This window comes from Gnatocerus cornutus, chromosome 9 (genome assembly GCF_029298725.1).
Source record: "Gnatocerus cornutus isolate USDA-ARS CGAHR chromosome 9, icGnaCorn1.1, whole genome shotgun sequence".
In the NCBI taxonomy this organism is placed as follows: Eukaryota; Metazoa; Arthropoda; class Insecta; order Coleoptera; family Tenebrionidae; genus Gnatocerus; species Gnatocerus cornutus.
The window spans coordinates 4,865,626-4,879,539 of record NC_142241.1 but is presented as its reverse complement, the minus strand read 5'-3'; the positions used below and the strand labels follow the sequence as shown (position 1 = coordinate 4,879,539).

Below are 13,914 nucleotides of genomic sequence, written 5' to 3'. Positions count from 1 at the left end.
TTAAGAAACAAGCACAAGTGCTCGTGACAGGTGGATCTGACTCAACCCTGACGTCACCCCATTCTCTATCAAACTCTAATAAATTTAACACACATTATAGCTCAGCGTTGGTGTCCAAATGCTAGCATTAAACCCACGCTCCTATAAATCTATAATTTTGTATCTTTTTCATTCATTGAGTCTAAACCACGTCGCGGCATCTCGATAATCCATCAATTGTGCCAATAGAAAGGTCCATCTTCTGGTCCAGGTCCAAATATGTGACCTTAATAAAGCTTTTTTTTGACGCGACCAGACACGCGTCGTCCTCGTCGCAACATTACGCATGTTCTATTTTGTAAACAGAATGTTTGAATGGCGATGTAATAGTCAGAAAAAACTTCTTGAAATCGTGGCACGATTTAAAATGATTTAATGTAACGAATATAAATAGTTGTAGCGGTTTGCCAAATCGTGTTAGAATCATTGTTAAAATTAAAATAATGATCTCATGGATTGGATAACAAAATGGAAATCCGGTCGCGACCTCTTCGCTGGTTCATTGCTACGTACAAGGACGGAGACTGTTTTAAGAAAACACCAAACAAGCGAAGTGGAAAATGAGGTCACAGATGCATCAGGCAATTATGACTCACATGCTAACTGACCTAATCCTAGTGATCTACTTACTTCTAATGCATCGATCATTTGATCGAAACCTTCTCGTGGTAAATATTCTATGGAAATTTCAGTGGTTTGGAGCAACTTCTGGAGTTTGGCAACGTCCTCAGTTAGGTCCTGCGGATAAGTCAAAATGAGCGAACGTAGTGACATTATTGACAGTGACATAAGCCAGCTATCGAAATTAATAAGCCATATCAGGAACCCCCCCCAAAAGACACCACACACGCAAAATTAACCCCCATAAAATGCATGTTACAACATTTTTATTACCAAAAATAAAACAAATAAGCAGTCATGCACTTAAAACGACACCCTATAAGAACACACAATATTTCACCTTCTTGAGCTGATTGTCACCTCCTGGTGGACTGTCAGCAACCCCCGTTGATATCGTTGGCTGCATTGGAGGCCCTAGAGGAGGATTTTGGGAGGATTCCGCAATTACATCTTCCGCGATACTTTCAGATAAACGTTTCGCCGCGCGTAAATGCTCATCCGCGGTTTTTATTTTAGTCACCGGTTCGGGTTCTAAGTACGTGCTGCGATCTTTCCAACCGCCAACGCCGCCAGGTAAAGAGTACATCCTGTATTCACTTTGAGGAACAGGACCGTGAATGTCTCCATTTTGGTGAGCGGGGCTTGGAGAGCCACGACCGCTAGAACTATCAGAATCTCCATCTTTGTCTGGAGACTCATCAAGATTATTTCGAACAACGTCTTCATCCGCGGCTTTCTTCTTTCCGAGGTCGATATAATAACTCTCTTCTGCGTCGTCGTATATTGGCTTAGTAAGCCAGAATGGGCCGTCAAGGTTCAAGTTTATTGCTAACACTTCTTCAGGCGACAAAATAACTTCGTCTGTTTTCTTATGAGAAAAAACTTCAGAGATCTTCGAGACAATTGTATCGAACATGCTCTGCTTCTCTTCGACATCTGATTCTGACGACTTCTGTTTCTTCGTTTTCTTCTTTTTCTTCGTTTCTTCTTCTTTTATCATCGCGACTTCTTCGCTAGGAGTCAATTCAGTCAACTTTTCTTTTTCAAATTCAGCGACCGCAATATCAAAGTCGGAGTCTTTCTTTTCTTCTACAATTTCCACTGTTGGTTTAATATCTTTCGGTACAATATCTTCGGGCTCAGATGATTTCTCAGGTTTCTTATCTTTTCGCTTCTTTTTCTTGCCCTTTTCTTCTTTTTCTTCAGACTTTGAACTGGTTACTTTAGACTTGAGAGTATCAAAGAAACCACTGCGTTTTTCAACTGGTGGTTTGAGTATTTCAGGTTCAAACGACTGCTCTCGTTGAATAAATTCAGTGATGATTTCTTTCGCAATTGGAGGTTCAATAGGTTTCTCAACAATCAGGAACTCTTGCTCTGGTTCGTGAATAACAGTTACTTCTTCAATTTCAGAAACAAAAATTTCTTCATGTGGTTGAGGCTGTGGTTTTTGCTCTTCGTGTCCAGTTTCCGCGGTATTTTCTTCTACGGTGTCAGATTTCTGTTCTACTGCATCAGTAATCTCAAAAGTACTCTCTTGTATTTGACTTTCAATTTCTGGTTCAACTGGCACATTTTCTTTGTCTGGCGTGTCATTGTGGGTCTTTTCAGAAACGTCTGAGGCAACATTTTCGGTAGGTTTAAGTTCAGTTGTTTCTTCTAGCACTGGTCGTTCCAATTCGGTGTTAATTTGCTGAAGAGTTTCTTCTTTCAGTTCTTGTGGAGCTTGAAACTCTAGTACTACGTCTTTTTTAACCACAACTTCCAACTTTGGCTCCTCCACAGTTGGTTCCACATCTTTATCATGTTTTGCACCCTTGCTTTTCTTATGCTTCTTCTTTTTCTTGTGATCTGCAGGTTCATGTGTCTCCTCTTCCGTGACAATTTCTTTACTTTTCGATCCTCCTAACACACTCTTAACAGAAGACAAAATACCGCCGAAAATTCCTGTTTTTTCTTCTTTCTTGTCCTTCTTTTTACTTTTAGATTTAGCTTCAACCTTAGGTTCTTCCATTGCGATCTTTTCAATTCTCGGTACTTCAGGTTCCTTCATCACATTTTCTTTTTTATCATCACTTTTCGTACTGACCACAGAAGCCCAACTCTTCATATTCGTTTCATATTGTCGTTCATTTTCTAAGAAGCTGTGACTATCAACTTTAGGTTGTTGTTCAACTTTAGATGTTGAACGCGACCTGGACCTGCTACGACGCTCTTTTTTGGGTACCAGTGTGGTAAAACCTTCTTGGTCTATTATAGGTGGTTCTGGTTTGGGCTCGTTTGTTTCCAGAACTTGTATTTGAATTTGAACAGGCTTTTTAGGAGCTTCTGTTGGTGCAGTAACTACGACAGGTGACGGTTCACGACTTCTGCTAGAAGCCACAATGTTGGCGTATGTTTTTAGATTAGTTTCAGCCAACGATTCAGTAAAGTCACTTTCATGGAAAACGGTAGTTTCAGCAATGTCGACAGGCTTCGGGGATTTTTCTCTTTTCCTGGATTTTCTTTTCGGTTTCTTTATGTCAGCCACTTCTTCCTCTACCTTGTCAATCTCTGTAGATTCTGTGAGCTTCTGAATTTCGGGTTCTTCCACCACATTTATTACGATCTCTTCTTTAGACAAATCTCTTGTAACAACGCAAGGTGATGGGTCTCTACTTCGACCACTCACAGCATCGGCGTAAGTTCTTAGACTATTATCATCAAGAGTGTCATCACTGGTACTCAAAGTGACCTCTATTTCTTCAACCGCTTTCTCTGGCACTTTTTCCTCAACAGGTTTAGTCTTCTTCTTTTTCTTTGACTTTTTGACTGCATCAGTTGGTTTCTCTTCTTCCACCGTTGCAGAAATTTCTTCAGATAGATCTACACTAACTTCACATTCTTCATTTGGTGAGCGGTGTCGTCTTCTTGATTTTCGTTTGGACTTCTTTTCTTCGTCTGTGGTTTGAGGTTGAGGTTCCACGTCCCTTTGTTTAGAGTGAGACCGAGATCGTGATCTTCTAGGTACAAACTCCCTGAATCCGTCTTCGTCTGTATCATCGTCATATTTCGATTTGATTGGTTCTGTTATTGTGATTTCCACGGTTGGTGTCACAGTAACTTCAGTTTTTTGTACCACTGTGTCTCTATCATTGTCTTCAGATTCGGAAGAAGTAACTTTGCTGGCCACTACTTCGGCGTAAGTTTTATCTCCTTTCATCAGAGTTTCCCAAACGTTGGCAGGAGCTGATGGAGGTGTTGGCGTTTCTTCCACAACGGCGTCTTCTTTTGATGGAGGCTTAGGAGATTTACTCTTACGCCTTCTTGGAGATTTCTTCGGTTTTAAACTTTCCTCTTTAGCAACTTCTTCATTTTCAGGAATATCTTCAGTAACTTCAGTAACTTTAGTAACTTCAGTCACTTCACTCACTAGTTCCTTAGGAAGAAGACTCTCAATCTCCTCTTTTTCTTCAGGTAGGTCCTGCACTAGATCTTCCTTTGTGTCTTCTGCTTGAGAAGACGTAGTCACTTCTTCAGTCCACACGCTACTCGGTGGTTCGGAAGTAGTAAATCCTGAATCCTGCTGATTGTCCACGATGTCATTATAAATCCGTTCTCCATAACTCAACATTTGCGTAGAACTTTCATCAAACTCAGATTCTTCATCTTTGAAGTCTATTTCAAACTCTACAAATTGCGTTCGGTGTTCGGCACCAGGAATAAATTCCGCAGCGTTTGGATTCAAGCGTGAGTGTTCTAATTTCGGCACAAATTCGGTCGCTTTAGCCAAAATGGCCTCGAACTGTGATGGTCTCAACGATTCCTTAGTTGGAAGGATTAGTTCTTCAGCGTCTTCTAAAGTCAGTAAAGAGACTTCCGGAATTTCATCGGGAACCTCATGATGCTTTTTGGTCACAGGTTTTTGTTGTACTGAAACTGTCACTACTTCTTTTGTTGGTTCCACAGGTTTTGGTTCCGCGGAGACAGTCACTGTTTCTTCGACTGGCTCAAGTTGCTCCGTAGAAATAACCACAGATTTGGGTTCCTCCAGAACTATCTCTATTTCTTCTATTGCTTCAGGTTGTAGTTTGTCTTCCACCTTCTCAGTAACTGGTAACGCTTCCATCGTCTGCAGTTCTTCTGTTACCACCGAAGAGATATCTTGCACAACAGCTTGATTTTCTTGTGTACATACTTCTGATTGCGCCTCAAACACGTTTAGAGTTGCATCTTCAATTGGTTGCTCCTCGGTTGTTTGCAGATACGGTTCATCCAAGTCTGTAGTTATAACACTTTCTTGAGTTTGTGGCAGATTGAAGGCCGGATCGTCAAGATCAGTCCACGGTTCATCTAAATCCGTGATTTGTTCTGAAGTAATCACGACTGGTTGTACTTCTGTGTCAAATTTTTCTTGAGCTATAAACTCCAAGAGCATGTCCGTTTCTTTAGGTTTCTCAATTTCCGGGGTGACCTCTTGAAGTTCTTCGATTACTTCAGGTTCCACGATCTTTGCTTGCTGTTCGTACCAAGCGATTTCGGCATTTAACAGTTGAACAATATCGTACTTTGGAGACTCCAAAAAGAAATATTTTAAAGAGTTGTCCTCTTCCTCAACTTCTGGACTTTCGTTTTGAGTGTTGATGTAATATTCACTTTCCGCTTTTAACATTGATAAAATATCGTAACGCACTAAATTGTCGTCGATGAATACTGAAGAAAGTTTGTTCGTTTCTTCAATTTCTTCATTCAGTTGCGATTGAGAAGACTGTTGAAGATAATAATCTGTTTCTGCTTTTCTCTGATCGATAACGTCGTATTTGATGATATCAGCTTCTAGAACTGAAGACTCTACTTTCTCGTCTGGGCCGAATTCTAACTGATGAACTATCGATTCAATATTTTGGTCTTGTGGTAAGTTACAGACGATTTTCAGTGGTTCTGGAGACTTTTCAACAGTTATTTCATCACTTGGTACTTCTGGAAGTTGAAGACTCACATCTTCAACAGTTGTTATCACTTCTTTGGGTGTGTCTACAATCTCAACTGGTTCTTCATCTGAAAAAACCATTTCATCGTCCAAGACGTCCATCCACAGATCACTTGTGCTATCCAGAGGTAGTCCTTTGTAAGCTGATTTAGGCTGTTCTTCAACTTTAAGTTTCTCTGGTTCTTCTTCCTTTTGATGTTCAACAGGTTTTTCTTCTTTGGACACAGGTATATCAGTTTCTTCATCTGACAATTCTATAGGTTCATCCAACATGTCAATCCACAAATCCGTACTTGCATCCACTGGTAAGCCTTTATAAGCAACTTTCTCTTGTGGTGGCACAGGTTCTACTTTTTCATGCACAATTTCGATGTTTGTTTCCTTCTCTTTTTCTTCTTCCACTTTCTCCGGAAGCTTTGGTGGTTCAACGTCATCATCTGAGAGTACCATGGGTTCGTCTAAAATGTCAATCCACAGATCACTACTTGGATCTAGAGGAAGACCTTTGTACGCTGGTTTTTCCACCACTGGTTCTTTCGATGGTTCCGTTTTTTGAGGTTGCACCTTTTCTTCCTTAGTGTTATCATTTTTCGATTCTTCACTTTCTTCGTCTAGTGTGATTGAAGTATCTTCCAGCACATCGAGCCACATATCGGTGGTTTTATCAATAGGCAAACCCTTGTACACTGTTTTATTTTCTTCTTCTTCTGGCTGGTCAAATCTCACCCATTCTTCTTCTGTTTTCCTTTGTTCGTTAATAAATCTCTCTGTTTCTTGTTTATCCGACATAAGTTCACCCAATTGATCAGCCATGACGTTTGGAATAAATATAAACTCTTCACCTATCAGATTTTCAGATGTGCTGTCCAATAATTTAGTGATTTCAGATGTTGAAGTCAACGTTTCGTCCACTGGTGTTTCCTCTTCAAAGCTAATGATCTGTGGATGTTCCTCGAACGAGACAGTTTTCTCTTTTTTACTCGACTTTCGTTTAGGCTTAGCTTCCTCAAGTATGTTATCAATAATCTCAGCGTCTTTCTCTCGCTTTTGCTTCTTTTTATCTATGTTAGTTTCTTCACTTTGTAGCTCCTGAACTAAAACTATAGGTTCGTCTTGTCCTGCATCCTCTTTCTTCTTATTTTTCTTCTTTTTCTTTTTGGATTTTGAAGTCTCATCTTCTGGTTCTTCGGGAGCTTGTTCTAACTCCACTATAACTGGTCCCTCTGGTTGTGGTTCTTCTTGAGGTTCTTCGATAGCAACGTGTTTCTTCTTATGTTTCTTTCTCTTAGGTTTCATTGGTTCCTCAGGAGCTACCACCTCAACTTCAAATCTCGTCTCTTCGAGTTTAGTTTCAAGTGGTTTTGGTTCAGTAACGACAGGTACCTTTTCAACTTGTTCAACTTTTGTTTCCTCTGTCGTCTCGACTGGTTCTGGTTCAGTAACAACAAGTACCTCATTTTCAACTTGTTCAACTTTTGTTTCCTCTGACGTCTCAACTGGTTCTGGTTCAGTAACAACAGGTACCTCATTTTCAACTTGTTCAACTTTTGTTTCCTCTGTCATCTCAACTGCTTCTGGTTCTATAACGACAGGTACCTCATTTTCAATTTGTTCAACTTTTGTTTTCTCTGTCGTCTCAACTGGTTCTGGTTCTGTAACGACAGGTACCTCATTTTCAACTTGTTCAACTTTTGTTTCTTCTATCGTCTCAACTGGTTCTGGTTCCTGAGGTTGTTGCTCTTTTGACTTCTTTTTCTGCTTCTTCTTTTTTGATTTTGGAGCATCTTGTGCTTCCTCTACGTGTTCTACCTCAACCTCAAGTTTCGGAACTGGTTCCTCTGTTAATTCAATTTGTTTCTTCTTGTACTTCTTCTTCTTAGATTTTGTTGTATCTTCCTCTGGTTCTTCTACTGGTGGTAACTCAATTTCAACTGGTGTTTCCTTCAGTTCTATACTAACAACAGGTTCTGATTCCTCAGGTGGTTGTTCAACAAAAGGTTCATCACTTTCAACCTGCTTCCTTTTATGCTTTTTCTTTTTAGATTTTTTGTCTGATTCTTGCGGAGAGCTTTCACGGAGAGATTCTGTCACGATGGGAGTAACTTTAGTGGTCGTTGCAGTAACAGTTTTCACTTCTTCAGTACCGATCTTTGGCGGTGGTGGTTTAGAACCTACAATATTTGCCCATGACGTAGTTTTGTCTTCATCGACACTAACAGTCATACCTTCACAAACAGAAATAATCACGTCATCTTTATTTTCCACAATTACTTCCTGTGGTATTTTCGATTTTTTGGATTTCTTTTTCGACTTTGTTTTCTCTTCTTTACCTGCAAGTTCAACTTGAACATTCGTTGTTTCATCTAAAGACGCACCTTTACTACTCGGTTTAGTTTCAAAACCTTCAGCAAGGTTACCATTCACGGGCAAACTGTCTTCTTTTGGTTGAACCTCAGTAACCGTTCCACTTTGAATTTTCTTGTAATCTTTGCCCGACACAACGTTCATGACGTCTTCGAAATTACCAACTTCAAAATCGACAGACTCAAGTCGTGTTAATGACGTTTGACTACTGTCAAATGGAGGCGACTTGATCTCATCGACAACTTCAGGAGCAGCTTGAGATTCTAGCAAAAATTCCAAAGGAATCCCTTGTCTCTTCTTTTTCTTTTTCATCTTCTCTTCGAAGACCTTACAAGCCTCTTGTTCTTCAGTTGTGAACACTTCTGGTTCAGGAGCAGCTTTCTTTTTCTCCTTTTTCTGCTTAGCTTTCTGACTTGGACGTTGTTGTACTGATCCAAAAATCACTTGCTCCAGTTCTATATCAAGAACTTCATCACGTGGTGGCTCAGTTATTAGAGTTTCACTTTCGATGGGTGTTGCTTCTGTTACAACTTTTTCAGTGGGAAGCGTTTCCGTGGAATTGGTCACAACTTTCAGAGACGCTTCATCTTGTTTAGCGACAGGAATTAGATCTTCGGGCAGATCTAAAGATTTGGTGTCTATAAGTTCTGAGAATTCAGTTTCAGTAACACAAGTTTCAGAAAGTGATTCTATGGCAGAGTCGGATTTAGTTAGAAGTTTATCTTCTTCTGAAGGTGATACAAGTTCAGTTTCAGGTGTTTCACTTGTGATTTCGGTTGTTTTAACTTTTTCAGTGGTGATGCTAGTTACAGATTCACGTTCTGAAAGATCCTTTATAGGTTTATTTTTCTCGGGCTCTACTGTTTCTGAAGGTTTTGGAACTTCGTCTTCATCTTCAGACATTACCATCGGTTCATCCAAAATGTCCATCCAAAGCTCACTTGATGAGTCTATGGGTAATCCTTTGTATGCTGGTTTGTCTATAGACTTCTGAGTTTCTTCCTTCAGTTCAATTAACTTTTGTGGTTGTGATTCTTTTTCAACCAAATCAACAACTTTCTCTTCCTTTATTACATTCCCTTCTGTTTTTGGAGGTTTACTTGTTTCATCCTCATCATCAGAGAGTACCATAGGTTCGTCCAAGATGTCCATCCAAAGTTCTGAAGACGAATCTATAGGCAAACCTTTATAAGCTGGCTTTTCTACTTCTTTTTTAGAAGATGCTGTAACTGTTTCTACATTTTCGGTTTGAAGGTCTTGCACCTCTTCGTTGCTCTTTTCTGTACATGTAGACGTTACGACAGTCTCTTTTTCAGTTACTGCAATAGTAGAAGTCTGAAGAACCTCCTCTGGTAGCGAGCAAGTTGTTTCTATAACTCGTTCATCTTCTTTTGGTTCTTCTAGAACAGACTGAGTCACAAGCTCAGTAGTTTCAACAGTCTGAGAAACTTCTTTCTGTGCTTCAGTTGTGTCTTTTGCAACCTCCTCGATGTAATGAATTGTTTCTATAGGTGTTTCAACAAATTCCATGTTTATTGAAACAACAGGTTTCATTCGAACTTCTTCGTGAGTTATAAAAACAAACTTCTTAGCTGGACCTAACGTCACATCAGATTCTGTCTTTTGCAGACTGTCTTCTTTAACAGTTTCAGTAGTTTTTATTATGTGCTCTTCTTGCGTGACAGTTGTTTTACTTTCCCGAGAGGTAACCATAGGTTGTGATAAACTAACAGTTTCGGTAACAAGAGGTGTTTTAGTAAGACTAGTAACTGTGGTAACTGTGTTAACAGATTTTGGCTTTTTGATATCTTCTTCTGTTTTCTTCAGCTTCTTTTTCTTTGCTTTTTTCTCTTTTGGTGTTGGAGTTTCTTCTGGTTCTTTTGATTCTATAGGTGGTGCTAATTCTTCAAGTTCTTTTGGTGCTACTTGAGTAGAATGAGTTATTTCAGAGCTTATGAAAGTTTGGTTGCTGTCTTGACTTTCAGTTTCTTTCAAAACAAGTTCAGTGGAATGCGTTACTTCAGTGTTGATAAAAGTTTGAACAAAATCATTAGAAGACACAGAAGTAGTGGATTCTTGGTTTCCATCCGTAGTGTCAATTTCGGTTTTTTCAGGGACAATTTCACTAGGAAGTTCTTCTTTAGTTTTTACTTTCTTTGACTTCTTTTTATTCTTACGCACAGGTGGAGCCACCACTAGTTCTTCAGGTTTTACTTCTTCAGATGTGGGCTCTTGCAGAACAACGCTTTCTTCATTTGGTGTTTGCGGGTCTACAATTTCTTGTGTTTCTACAATCTCTGTTTCGTGCATAATAGCAGGTTGGTTCTCCGTCGTGGCTAATATTTCAACATTCTTCTCAACAATAGTGACTGAGCTGACAATTTGAGTTTCTTCTTTTTCAGTGGTTAAATTTCGCGCGTCTTCGGTAACTTGTACTTCCACCAAAGACGTGCCTTCTTTTTCTTCGTCAAGTAGTTTAGAATCGAAGTGTTTTTTGTTTTTCTTCGATTTCTTCTTGGGTTTGGGTACTGTTTCTTGTTTAGAGTCATCCAATACTTCAGATTTTTCGGTTTCAATAAAAGTTGTGACTACGTCTTTAAACACTTCCTCTTGAGGCTCTGGCGCAGGTTTGGCTTTAGATTTCTTAGATTTTTTCGGAATATCTTCGGACACTGTTTTCTCCACTGTAATGAAATTTTCTGTCGTTGTAGATTCTTCATTTTGTTTTGACTTCATTCGTTTCTTTTTTGACTTGGTTTCCTTCCCTACGTCATCTCCTTGGAGAGTTTCAGTTTCTTCAACACGCTCAAGTGTTTTCACCGAAGTTTCAGTCTCAACAACAGGAGACTGGGTTTCAATAATTTCAACTGTTTCTTGTATCTCTGCAGTTTCTTCGACTGTAGGAGGCTCAGATTTTGACTTAGATTTCTTCGACTTTTTCTTTGACTTTTTAGCGGCCTCTTCGCCGCTTTGTGTTTCTTCAGGACTAGTGTTTTCACTAAGTGGCTGTTCTGGACTAGATTTCGACTTAGATTTCTTCTTTGGTTTGACTGGTTCTTCAACGACGTCAGTCATCTCGATGACTGTATCGGACTTCATGAGAGGTCTTCGCTTCTTCGGAGCTTCAGTCCTTTCCATTTTCTCGTCAGTTGCGACGTTTTCTTTGTTGAGTTCTTCAGGTTTGCCACCTTTCTTCTTTTTAGGTTTGGATTTTTTCTCTTCGTCTGGTAATTCGGTAACAGTTTTGACTTTAGTCTCTGCAATGATCTTCTGTGGTGGTTTCACGTCTTCAAAAATGGTTTTCGTGGTTGTTTTGACAACCGTAATTTGTTTTACATGCGACTTGTTCTTTTGGCTGATTTGAGTTTCGTGGTCCGATTTCTCATCTGTATTTTGGGGAACACTATAACTACTTACATCACTAAATGTTTTTAAGTCTTGTACGTTAGGAGATTCATCAGCATCGTCACCACTCGTCACATCGACGAGCTCTCCATGATGACCATCTGATGGAACTTCTTTAGTTTCGAGGCGTCCGTATCGTTTCTTTTGTGTCTTTTTATGTTGTCTACCAACATCTGGAGGATACTCCTTTTGACGATTTTGCGACTCCGTCGACTTCGTTTCGTCCTTTTGCTTGGATTCGCGTCCATGCACTGGAGATTTACGTCGGGGAGGTCGATTGATAGTCGTTGCCGCTACACTGGATGGCTGGAGAGGCTTTGGACCAAGTCCTTGAGACAAAATTTGGGCGTAGGAAAATTGGCTACCGGAATCAAGCTTTGGAGTTTCTTCAACTTCGGGTTTCGGAGCTGAATCAACCTCCTCCTTCCGTGCAGGAGGAGGAGTTGGAGGTGTCTCGATAGCTTGTGGTGTTGTTTGTTGGTAGTTTTCATAATGGGGAACTTGAGTTATCACCGTGGGTTGATAAGACTGGTTGTATTGGTCTTGGTACAAATAGGTGCCTAAACCGGAACCCATCAACTGTTGTCCAGAAGCTATAAAATTTACCATGTCTGGAATCGGTTGAATGTAGTCAAAGATTCCTTGTTGGTGAGGATAAAAGGTTTGATCTGTAGGAATGGGGTACTGGTAATGAGGCTGCGTGTACTGACTCCAAGTCTGTTGTGGATGCACGAAGTTGTACTGCGGTTGTACCGCTACAATCTCAGGCTCCGGTTCTGTTTTTGTTACCACTGTCTTCACTTCAACTGGTGGTATGATTTCAACTTCTTCACAAGCTATTGTTTGTTCAGGCTCGTTGATACTGTATTGACCTCGTAGAACATCTGCATAGGTGCTGGAGCCTGGTTCCCACATTGGACTTGGAGATCGTGCTCGTGGATGTACCACTTCAGGTTTCAGATACACCCTCTCTTCCTCCACTTTGGGTTCTTTGGGCACTTGGGGTTCCGGTTTGGGCCTGTCATCGCGTCTTCTCGGTGAGCGACTTTTCCTCGGTGGTTTGTTTTGAACTTCCGGTTTTACGACCGTTTCAATTTTCGTCTCAACAACTTGCTTTTCCATTTTTTCGCGTGATTCGGATCGGCGTTCCTGCGATTTGGACCGTCCGGCGGCAATGTCCGCGTACGTAATCCCGAGAAGGGAAGTGGATTGGACGAAATAGGGATCCACGCGTTGGATCTTGCCGGTGAGAACATCGATCCTTTGCCGGAAGGCCTCAATCCGCGCCTGTTTACGCAGCAAGAATGCAAGAAATCAGTAAACGCGTTTCACATGGAGTGAATAGAGAGTATCGCGCGATGCAAGATGGTGGCTGAAACGCACGTCGTTTTAGGTGTTTGAGGTCAAGATCGGGTGGTGGAGGTCGTGATCGGGGAGGGAAAGATCGGTTTGGTTAAGTGTCAAGCGGTTCCGAGTCCGGGGCGCCCCGTTGCAGAATGAGCTTGATGCGCTCATTTCGAGCTGTTAACTTGTTCTGCAAGGCACGCGCACGATCTCTGCACGCCTACACTCGAGGAGCAGAAAGGAGTGCAGCAATAATGACAAAAAGAACAAAACAAAAACGCTCCGTGAGAAACAAGTAAACATAACTTAAGATTGTGTTCGCTTTCTGGCTCATCCCAGATAAACAAGTGAACAAGCGACAGTGGTGGCGCTAAGAAATGAGTGATCCCAACAACCGTGAGGCATGAGAAAGAGAGTGAACACAAAATATACAAATTAACAAAATGGTGGTGAAACTCAAGCTATTAACCAAGCAGATGGTAAAGAAGCGGTAAAAGCAGTAAATGAAGCATAATCAAACCAATAGAAAAGAGCCCGAAACCAAAACAAACACAATCCCCAGCTGCCTCGAGGAGAGGGGAGCGGAAACACCTTGATGGCGCATCAATCACCTCTGCAGCGCCCTTTTAATAATTCATCAAAATGTTTCCAAACAATTTTGCCAACGTCAGGAATTGGTTGGGAGTTCTCTTCAAACGTCATCACGATACAATTTTTTTTTGGCTTCACTACGGCTGCGGTGCGGCTTGAGCGATTTAAGATGAAGGTGGCAATGTTAGTCTTAGTCACAAGAATACACCTCTGCTCTTTATGGTGTTGGTGACGTCACAATACATGCCACTTCCATCCAATATCATTAATAAACACACCAAAACGTACCTGTTGTTCTCGGACAGCTTGGTCACGATCATGAGGTAAATGCGTCGGAGCCATCGCCGTCCTCAGCTGCTGCTCGACTTGAACGATTTGTTGACGCAATTGCTGCACCTCGACTTGGTACTGCTCAACTTGAGCGATCGCTTCTTCGAGCTTACCACTCTGATCTCGGATTGTCCGGTTAAGGTCGTCGAGCTCTTTGAGGAGCTCTTGGGCCGATTGAGTCACGCGGGCGTCGCCACCGACGCCGGAACGGAAATGTAGCTGTAAAAAGACGTCAGAAACTCATAACAAGT

General features: G+C 41.0%; 1 protein-coding gene across 3 annotated transcripts in view; it reads right to left on the bottom strand.

The window, feature by feature from the left end:
• Positions 1–13,914, bottom strand: part of LOC148168001 (muscle-specific protein 300 kDa-like) — a 63,873-nt gene that overhangs the window by 17,082 nt on the left and 32,877 nt on the right. For all 3 annotated transcript variants that reach the window (XM_088045993.1, XM_088045995.1, XM_088045994.1), the window contains 3 exons: positions 13,622–13,882; positions 1,001–12,685; positions 670–777 (listed from right to left, as the gene is read on the bottom strand). In XM_088045993.1, the coding sequence (XP_087902119.1) occupies positions 670–777; positions 1,001–12,685; positions 13,622–13,882 (12,054 nt within the window). The remainder of the gene's footprint in view (positions 1–669; positions 778–1,000; positions 12,686–13,621; positions 13,883–13,914) is intronic.